Here is an 11,362-nt window from a genome sequence, read left to right on the forward strand (position 1 = left end):
AAAAAAAAACTGTTTAAAATAGAAAAGAATATAAAAATTTAATTTCTAGTTAATTGTCTTTGTATTTGGGTAACCATTGACTGTTGATGATGTATTGTTTACAAATACGAGACCCAGTTATGTGAAATTGATATCTGTCTAAAGAGTAAATACTACTGGAAGTTCTCGTATAATTATAATATCTGTAATCGTTTCAAAATATGCATGTCGATTGAAAGTTGCAACTAGTGTAATTCAGAACAATAGTATACTATTTTTCGTTGGGCATATGAATTATCTATTGAGTGGTTTCAGAAAGTAGGATTTCAGCCATTTTTGAATCTTTTAACCCGAAACCACAAAAGAGCAACGGCTTCAATTGAATCTTCTAGTGAAATTTTTTTGTAAATCATTGGAATAGTTAGCAGTTGATTTATTTGCAGTTTCGTTATTGAAATTAGACCATGTGTAGTTATAAGTTCGCGTACCTATGGCTTAGAGACAATCAATTCTTATTGAAAACAATTTCGAAGATTTTTCAAGTTTATTATTCATTCGGAAGAATTTCAGAACCAACTGTGAAGTGATTTTTGAATTTTCCTGAATCAGAGCAAAATTCAGAGAACATGTTCAGTATTCAGCTGAATCAGAAGATAAAAAAGAAAGAATAATTGAATAAGCTCTTAATCAGACAAAATCAATGCAAAATTTGACCTGAATTAGGCTCTGACTCAGTTCTGATTTTGGTTTAGAGTTCGTTACGGGATTGTTTAGTTGTCCATCTTACTCTTGTAAAATAAGTTTGATTATATAAAGGCCCTCTTCCTCTTCACCCTTGGTACGTTTCCTATCGAAACGTTTGTTGAGCAGATCATTTGCATTGTTTGCTATTAGTCGTCCCTCTGGCTTATAACACTTTCCGTTATCGTAGAGATAAATTCCAGCAAGACACACATATTCATCGTCTTTGAGCAGGACAACTGGGTTTCCAGTATCACCTGAAACTTTATGCTTCTGGGTTCCGCTACAAGCCAGCCCCTTACCCAAGTATTTTGTCTTTTTTTGCTTCTTAGCTTCTTAGAGGGGAACTGTATAAGTAATATAGATTTAGATTTCTAGATAAGGCATTGACCACTTTCTTGGGATAATTTTGGCGACATTTTTTTTGCGAAAAGTTGGATTAACTTCAAGCACGTTTTAAATTGCAGTGAATGAATATGAACAGCTCTGAGTTGGTGCTAAAGCAGGCAAAAAACACCCTAGCGTCTGTTCGATACGGCGCTTAAACGAATAATAAAAAACAAACTCTTCTAATTATAATTGTACTAAAAACAAATTTCTTATTATAACAAAAGTGCACCATGTGGTCCATTTTACCTCCGTAATTCCAAAAAACGTATCTTTATAAATGCTAATAGGGCTTTACAGTATGCCAGACAAAAATTTTGTGGTTTTATGAAATTTGTTTATATGGTATTTTCTTTTTCTTTTCTAAATTAATTCTTTTGCAGCACAGTTTCCTTGTATAAGTTTCCTTGACTAAATCAACCCATGGATTATAATATTCTTTTTGCTAGCGGTGAAACTCCTACAGTTGCCAACTGAAATTTTAGAAGTGAATTCATAAATAGAAAAAAAATTTTTGTGATTTTTTTAATAACCCGGAGGTTGGTGGCAGAGTAATGAAGCGCTGAGTAAGTCTAGAGATAATCTGTTTTTAAGGATAGTCAGTACTCTGTTCATGTCCCAATTTACAAAACCGATCTTGATTTTCGAGTGAAACTTACTGCATGAAATACAATATGCTGAGCTTAACTCCCGCCAACAAGGTGCTTTATATGCGATTCGAACGTGCGCGTGGGTAATTGTAACATTTAATTTACGGAGCAAGTCGTAATAACTAAGTTAAATGGGCATTGTGTTAAATGCCTACAAACTAGCTTTTATATATATATATATATATATATATATATATATATACATATATATATATATATATATATATATATATATTATATATATATAGTGTATAGTACTATCGTAATTACCAGTAAAAAGCTACAAAAGTATGGCATTATTCTGCGCAGAATTCTTTTTGAGGTATGATAAATTTTCAGAAGGAACAGGATAAGTTCAGCTTGAACTAACTCCTTGATCTCAATATAATCATAAAGCAGAAGAATTGCACATAAAGAGACTTAAACTATTCTGGAGATGCAATATTCATAACTGATTTACTATTTTTTAATTGAAATGTGCTGGTTCAGCGTTGAAAATGCCCTGAAACCCAAATCCTTGAAATTTTCAACCTTTAACGTCAGAGTTTGCAAACAGTTAGAACAGTTTGGCAACATTTATAAGCTGGTTACAAATTAAAGCATAAAAATTTTTAAAAATATTTGTAAACTTGGGCAAAAACTTGAAAACAAATTGCGTCGTTTACCAAAAAAGCATGATTTTCACCATTATTTTTGAACTTGACTATAAATTTTGCACTTAAAACGATAAAAAAGTTTTTACTAACAAACAATACGTTATAGTGAACTATACTTTAGAGCTGTTTTCACTCAAAATTGTACAACTGAGCGAAAACCAATGGGGATCAAGAAATGACTTTTAAAAAATCCGGTTATGACGGATTCTGTAAATCAGCTCCTGTTGATATATTTCCGTTGTAGTTTTTAAATACCTGGAATGAAGATAAATTTTCATTATGTTGTCTACAATTTCTAAATTGGTAGATTGAGCGCCACTAAACCGATAGTGATTGCTATTAAAGGCTACCTTTGTATCATTGGTGCTTCTTTGGTCTCGAATCATTTTTAATAGATTACTTATAAGGCCTGTCGAAAAAGAATTAATCCTTCGGTTTCACTATGAATGCAAACATGAATTTCAGGGAAGTTGATAATATGTTTGCATAAAATTGAAGAGTAAAAGCTTGCTGTTAGATTTTTTTGAGCTATATGGAGAATTAGAGCATGAACTTCAAGTACTGATCGTCGATTAATGGAGCGGCAAAAGAAGTTGTTTTTCTTCAATAGTTTTTTTGTCCAAGCAAGGGCCTGCATGTTTATTTGATGAGATTCTTGTTTCCCAGGTTGAGGTCCAGCGCCAAAATTTGTTCTGAATAGATTTTCCAGACCAAAGAAATCTCTGATTAGACTTTCCAGGTGGAAATTAATACTTATCGGATTTACAGAACCGACTTACCTCTGATCAGACTTTCCAGGACACAGAGGGTCTCCGATCAGACTTTTCAGACCAAAGTTTTCTGATCAGACTATTTTCAGACCATGGTAAAGACTCAAATTCAGACCATTGCCTAGACCTTAATCAAACTAAGCATTAACTTCAAGCACTTTCTAAAGTGCAGTGAATGAAAATGAACAGCTCTAAATTGGTGCTAAAGCAGGCAAAACACCCTAGCCTCTGTTCGGTACGGCGCTTAAACGAATAATAAAAAATAAACACTTCTAATTATAATTGTACTGAAAACAAATTTCTTATTATAACAAAAGAGCACCATGTGGTCCATTTTACCTCCGTATTTCCAAAAAGCGTATCTTTGAAAATGCAAATAGGGCTTCATAGTATGCCAGACAAAAATTTTGTGGTTTTATGACTTTTGTTTATATGGTATTTTATTTTTCTTTTCCAAATTAATTCCTTTGCAGCACAGTTTCCTCGTATAAGTTGAACTAGATCAACCCATGGATTTTAATATTCCTTTTGCTAGCGGTGAAATTCCTACAGTTGGCAATTGAAATTTTAGAAGTGAATTCATAAATAGAAAAAAGTTCTTGTGATTTTTTTTAATAACCCGGAGGTTGGTGGAAGAGTAAATCAGCGCTGAGTCAGTCTAGAGATATTATGTTTCAAAGGATAGTCAGTACTCTGTTCATGTCCCAATTTACAAAACCGGTCTTGATTTTCGAGTGAAACTTACTGCATGAAATACAATATTCTGAGCTTAACTCCCGCCAACAAGGTTTGCTTTCTATGCGATTCGAACATGCGCGTGGGTAATTGTAACATTTAATTTACGTAGCAAGTCGTAATCACTAAGTTAAATGGGCGTTGTGTTAAATGCCTACAAACTAGCTTTTATATATATATATATATATATATATATATAAATATATATATATATTTATATATATATATATATATATATATATATATATATATATATATATATAGTGTATAGTATTCTAGTAATTACCAGTTATAAGCTACAAAATTATGACATTATTCTGCGCAGAATTTTTTTTGAGGTATGAGTAATTTTCAGAATGAACAGGATAAGTTTAGCTTGAACTAATTCCTTGATCTCAATATAATCATAAAGCAGAACAATTGCACATGAAGAGACTTAAAAAAATTCTGGAGATGCAATATTCAGAACTGATATACTATTTTTTAATTGAAATGTGCTGGTTCAGCGTTGAAATGCCCTGAAACCCAAATCCTTGAAATTTTCAACCTTTAACGTCAGAGTTTGCAAATAGTTTAGAAATGTTTGGCAACATTTATAAGCTGGTTATAAATTAAAGCAAAAAATTTTTAAAAAATATTTATAAGCTTGGGCAAAAACTTGGAAACAAATTGTGTCGTTTATTTAAAAAAGCATCATTTTCACCATTATTTTCGGACTTGTCTATAAATTTTGCACTTAATTGTCCTTAATTTTTAACAATGGCATTGCGACAAATGAATGATAAAAAAAAAGTTTTTACTAACAAACAATACGTTATAGTGAACTACACTTTAGAGTTGTTTTCAAATGAGCGAAATAGTAATAAAAATCAATGGGGATCAGGAAATGACTTTTACAAAGTCGGGTTATGACGGATTATGTAAATCAGCTCCTGTTGATAAATTTTGCGTTGTAGTTTTCATTTACCTGGAATGAAGACAAATTTTTATTACGTTGTCTACAAACTCTAAATTGGTAGATTGAGCACCACTAAACCGATAGTGATTGCCAGTAAAGGCTACCTTTGAATCATTGATACTTCATTTGTCTCGAATCATTTTTAAAAGATTACATAAAAGGCCTGTCGCAGAAGAATTAATCCTTCGGTTTCACTATGAATGCAAACATGAATTTCAGGGAAAATGATAATACGTTTGCATGAAATTGAAGAATTGAAGGTTGCTGATAGAGCTATCTGAAGAATTAAAGCATGAACTTCGATTACTGGTCGTCGATTAATGGAGCGGCAAAAATAAGTTGTTTTTCTTCAATAGTTTTTTTGTCCAAGCAAGGGCTTGCATTTTTTTGATGAGTTTCTTGTTTCCCAGGTTGAGGTCCGGAGCCAAAATTTTGACTGATTAGACTTTCCCGGCGGAAAATAATACTGATCAGACTTTCCCGAACCGACTTACCTCCGATCCGACATTTCGGACCCAAAGGCTTTCTGATCAGACCATTTTCAGACCTTGGTCAAGATTCAAATTCAGACCATTGCCTAGACCTTAATCAAACTACGATCAGACTCAAGTGCGCTCGAAGAGGTTATGATCAGACACAGTTGCGCTCGAAGCATTTATGGTCAGACTCAGTTGCCCTTGCATCCATTTAAGATCAAACTGAAGCGCACTCGAAGCTGGTTCTGAACAGACTCGAGTGCGCTCAAAATAATCTGCTCAGAGAATGATTTTAAATATGAACATATCTCTTAATTTTGCTATAATATATTCATTTCATAGAAACTGATGTTTGCAGTATTTAAATCATCTAAGGAAAAACCAATTACAAAAGTAATGCTAAAGAAAACAAAACCCAACTGTTGAGAACAATTTATATTTAGTATACCGTTTAGTGTATATTTCTGACTCAATGGATGAGTTTAGACAGCTTTCCATAAGAAACATCGCTGTCTCCAGTTATTCAAAATTTCCTCTGAAGGGACGGGCCTTTACTATCAGCTGGCCTCCTTTTTCTGATCAGGCCTACCGGACTTTAGATGGGTCTGTGATCGAAACACTACTGTTTTGTTGCCTCTTGGCAGAGGCAACATCTCTCAATAAAAAAAGAACAACAAAATGAAAAAAAATCAGGCGCTCAAAATGGTAACTGATCAGCACCAATTGGGTTCGAAAACATTTCTGATCAGAACCCATTGCGCTCGAACCGTTTGTGATCAGATTCAAGTGCACTCAGATGCGCTGATGATCAGACTTTTTGGACCAAATTTACTTCTGACCAGACCAATTCCAGATCATGGTCCAGACTGTTGTGCGCTCGAATTTCCGTCCAGATCTTGTAATTTCGGTCTGGGAACATATGGGTGAGCGCTCGATTAGGTCTGATCATAAAGCAATAAGGGTCTGCACCTCAACCGGGGTTCCTTTTTCTCAACACGAGACATAAAAATGATGAGACTTATCGTGAAACCTCTGTTTAAATATTTTCATGTGTTTGTTGATTTTTTGAAGTCAATCGCCGGCTTCAGTGAACAGCTATGCTGAAGAAATCAATTAATGCGCCAATTTGCATACAAAAACTGCTATTCTATCATCAAGAGAAAGGCACCTATGTCTGACGTTTAAATTTTGACGGTATTATTTGATTTTTTCAAAGAGTGATTTGATCTTTCTTCCCGAGATTTACATTCCCGAGACAGAACTTAATCTTATAAGATCTCACAACTCTCTTCCAACTAAATTTAGTAGAAATGATTAGATACTCAAAATATTCCTTGTCAAAACAGTATTTTTTTCGAAACCAAATCAGCTTTGCCATCTTTTTGTTTCAATTCAAAGGTTTTGATTAATTCTTTTAAAAGTTTGAAAAATTTGTTATTTGTTTGGTTTTGAGGAAGAAATCTTCATCAATACTGTATATTGTAATAAAAGCAACCTCTAGCAAAGCCTATTCGTTGTTTTATCGCAGAGTTCAACGCCTGCTCTAATCTGGTTTTTAATTCAAATTCATTTTTGAAAAAAAAACATCTTAAGTTTTTTTTAACCGAAAAGCAATATTTCGGTCGTTTCAGGAATCACAAAAAAAGTAATCTATTCAAAGGAATTTGCGCAGTTTTTTTGTTTATATGGCTGTCATGTTGATAAAGTTTAGCGAATTATGCACCAATGGTTCCGAATCCGCAGTTTGTTCAGTTCGTAATATCCCTTTAACTGATTTTTGATGTTTTCTGTGCAAAAAAAAAACAAAAGTACCCTAAACAGATAGCTGATTCAAATTCTCCCTATCTAGTTTTTACCCTAGAGAGCCCTTGGTAAAAACAATTTACATCAAATCAACTTTTTCCTCTTTTGAGCATTTTTACCTACTTCGGATAACGGTTTTTCTTCGAATTTCTATACAACCAAAATACATCTTTACCCACGGTTGGGAAAAGGTTTACCAACCGTGAATAAAGGTGTTGTGGCCGCGGTAGCTAATTACTAAGCCACAGTAACCCGAATATAGCTTGATTCAACGGTTTGGAAATTGGTGTTACTGGTTTACTGTCACAGAACCTCAAATTTTGAGTAAAAAACTGTTGTAAACGGCGCTAATTATCAAAATTCTCTTCCAACTAAATTTAGTAGTCATGTATAGACTTTCAAAATATTCCTTGTGAAGACAGTCTTTTTTTCTTCAAAATTAATTCAGCTGCACTATCAATATTTTTTGTCAACACATAATCTATTGGTTTTTTTTGTTTCTTTTTTTAAAGTTTGAAAAAAATGTTTCTATTTATGTAATGTTTGAATCTAAAAGAAAAAAGCAAAACATTTAAAAATATTTATTCAAAAAAGTATCAGACAGATACTAGCACAAAGGAGTACAACAAATTCTAACGAGAGAAGAAATAGCGTAATCACAGATTAAGAAAACCAGAACTGAAGGCTTTCGTGAGCTCGCGCGTTGCAAAAAACGACCTTTCATGCGCGCTTTTTTTCAGCACTCTTTTTTTTGTTGGTTTGGCTTCTCCGAACACACTTAGGGCACGCAATTTCTCTTCTGGTGTGCTTCTTATAGTCTGATAGGTTCTATGGTAGGGGCTTGGCTGCGCCCCAATTTTGCTTGCGTCAACATAGGCTAGAGACTTTTTGCGCTGGCTTCCTCCACTCCCACTTAAATGATTGGCGCAGGCCTTAGGTGTTGTTTTGCTGGGCTTAGATGTTGCCCTTTTCTGCTTTGGCTTCCTAGGATTTTTTGGGAAGGGTGTATCCATGCACCTTTGTGCATGGAACTTTTTTTGATGTTCTATGTTCCTCAATTTTTTCTTCTGTTAAAGAATTGGGACACAACAATAACAAGGAGCGGACTTCCGGTGTTGAAAAGGAACAAAGAAGAAAGCAAAGGAAAGTTCAAAAAGAAAAAGAAAAAAAGAAAAAGAAACAAATGATTTCAAACGAAGAAAAAGCAACAGCGCAAAGAACTTCTCTGGTTTTTTTATTGAGATATATTGATAATATGATGCCTTTGTTTTTCTTTTGATGACTCTTTTGTTTTTTATTCAATTCTTAACCTTGCCGAAAATTTTTGCACAATAGGATAAATTTTAGGACGTTTTGTCGGTATGTGTTCCTACACCGTTTTCGGCTATTGTTAGGCGCTTTTTACTAGATTTCTACAAGGCTATTGTTCAAATAAAATCTTGCAACCTCTGGTAAAAAAAATTAATCTTCTAAGATTCTTGTACCAAAACCTTGTAAAAATCTTGTACGAGAAAGATAATCTTGTGAGAATCTTGTAAAAATCTTGTAAGAAAAAACTAACCGTGTAAGATCTTGTAAGGTTCTTGTAAGAATCTTGTAAGCTTTAAGAACGTTTTGTAAGAATTTTGCAAGAATCTTGCAAAATCGTACAAGGTTAACGTCTGTTTTTGACTCGGGTTGTCTTAAATTGAGCATAGAGTCCCGTGATTCATAAGGTTTCATTTTCACGCGGTTTAGACAAAGTCGGACAGTAAGATGTGAAATCTTTAACATAGCCGACAGATTGCAGAAAACAGCCGCAATAGACGCTTTTTGCCTTCCATGGATTGGAACAACTAAAGAAACAAGATAGACTGATCGACCACCAGCCCTTTTATTGACCAAAAGACTTCTTGGGTTGGATTCGGACTGTCCATCCTCAGATACATAGGGTCGATAAGGAAAAGCCCTGAACAAGTTATTTCTTAAAATGTTCTCCAAATGTTCTTAAAATTTAAAGATCCATAAGTGAGTTCAGATGTCATTTTTTTTAGTGAGGTAAGTCTTGCAATTGTATTAAAATCAGAAATGAAGTCACGCACACAAATTTCAACTGCAAAGCAACAGAAGTCTGAAGAATCATCGATGGAGACGACGAAAAAAACATAGCAGGACAAATTCTGACGTACAATTCAAAGAAGTTTCATTGAATAAACAAACAACTAGAACTAGAACGCACTATTAATTGGGAAAACCAGTTCCAAACAAAATTAGATTAAAAAAAAAACTAAAAAAAAAACAGAAAATCAATATTAAAGGCCGCAGTTGAACAAAAAACTACTAGCGAGAAATCGAAATTTGGTTCAAACAAAAAACTAGAACTAGAATAAAATATAAATGGATAGGGAAAACCGTTTGGAAAATCCTATCCTATCCAAAAATTGGAAAAACAGTTAAAATCAAAGTGAAATTGCTGCATTTGAACGAAAAACCACTAGCGAGAAAGCGAATTTTTGTTCAAACACCGTTTTCTCACTCTACTTTAAAGTTAGAGTAAAATAGATTCACGCCCCAAAACCACTCGCTTCTTCACTCCACTTGCTGTTTCGGCGTGACCAAAATCACTAGTCCAATTTGATTTCAAAACTCATGAAAATGTGTGAACAGATCTTAAAAAGAAAGACAGCGCCCCAATACGTTTCAATTTCTCTGAATTGTAAAAATGCCTTCAAATGTAAAAAAAGCCGCCATCGCTTCGTGTCCATTAAATGTAAATTACACAACAGTTTTCTAGACAAGTTCAACAGTTCAATTTTTTTAACTAGCAATATAATGGTTTAATACAAACCTTTGTTATCAAAGTTTGATTCGGAATCAAAAACTTTTGCTCATTAAAAGTTCAAACAAGGAAGTGTTTTTTTTTGTTGAAGAAATCTTCATTCTTCTCAATCGTTCTCTATAACATCAGTCTTGTTCTCCTTAATTTTCAGAATTCTTCTCTTTTCAATCTTCATTGAACTCTTGAAAATTATTTACGTTCTCCCCGCTCGTTGGGTGAGACAATACTTACAAAAACGAAGGTCCCCTCTCATTGGATGACACCTCTAAAATGACTCCACTCTTCTTGGAGTTCACAATGGTTGCAAAAAATAGAATTTGGCCAAAAACATTGCAAAAGTCGGGGTTACGGGACTCGTCTTAGTAAGACATTTCAATTGTCTTGAATTGGTTACTGAATGTTGTCCTAATGTATCGACTGTTACCTGAATTTTGATTTTCCCAGGACAGAATCTCTGAATCTTCTCTACTTTGAGACTATCATTTTGAGTAAGAATTACCTTCTTTTAGACTTGAAATTTAAAATTTAATTCAGAAGCCTTTTCTTTTTTCAGAGTGTGCTTCCGAGATGATTTTCTCCTTCATGAGCTCTCGTCGCATATCTCTGTTATTTGTATTCAATAAAATAGTATCGTAAATCGTTGTTATATTCTGTGTTATGTTGTTATATTCTTCAGGTTGTGAATCTATCGGAAGTGATGTTTCTCGAACTAGTGGTTATACGTTTCCATAATTAAAGCAAACCTTTAGTTCCGTATCATTAAGGGTACTGGGCGAGGATCATTATGTGTCACGAGCGTTTATTTATTCGACACTTTCTCTTCTGAGATTCCCAAATCAAGGTGACATCATCTGGACAAGGGTCTGATTTCGAGTTGATTTGTGGTCACCTCCGTCGGAGAAGGTCTCATCAGAGAGCGTTCAGCGCAGACGAAGTTTTGAGCGCCTATCAGTCTGATCACAGTTTACCTTGGCCTGTGTTGGTTTGATCAGAGAACAAAATTAAAATATATGCCTCCCAGGTACTGGAGCCATCTTTTCACATAGTAGCATAACCACGCGCTGTTTAACAACACGCAGTTATTTTGTCTGGGATATCGTGGAATACATGAAAAGGAGGGATCCAATGAAAATTGAGAAGGATTCACCTTTATATGTGCAACTTTTAGATCCGTCCATACACATTAGCTGGGCATCTGGTGCCAAAAAGACCTTCCAATCCGTCCATTTTTGTAAAGCCAGATGACACTCTGTCTCGTACACATCCATGTACTGAAAAAACCCGATATATATATTGTTTAGAGAAAAAAGTTTTTTCCACTGGAGAGGGAGAGGATTAAGAGAAAATTTTGCGCTGGAAAAAATATTCAAAATGAAGTATAATTAAAAA

General features: G+C 34.1%; 1 protein-coding gene across 1 annotated transcript; it reads right to left on the reverse strand.

Moving 5' to 3' along the window:
• Positions 1-747: 747 nt before the first annotated feature.
• Positions 748-11,241, reverse strand: LOC142356208 (uncharacterized). Its single transcript, XM_075408160.1, has 2 exons — positions 11,121-11,241; positions 748-977 (listed from the first exon to the last, which is right to left on the reverse strand). The coding sequence occupies exons 1-2, from the start codon at positions 11,239-11,241 to the stop codon at positions 763-765; spliced, it is 336 nt and encodes a 111-aa protein (XP_075264275.1). The 3' UTR covers positions 748-762.
• Between the last annotated feature and the right edge of the window lie 121 nt (positions 11,242-11,362).

The sequence above is a fragment of the Convolutriloba macropyga genome, unplaced genomic scaffold (assembly GCF_964194025.1).
Source record: "Convolutriloba macropyga unplaced genomic scaffold, txConMacr16.3 SCAFFOLD_932, whole genome shotgun sequence".
In the NCBI taxonomy this organism is placed as follows: Eukaryota; Metazoa; Xenacoelomorpha; order Acoela; family Convolutidae; genus Convolutriloba; species Convolutriloba macropyga.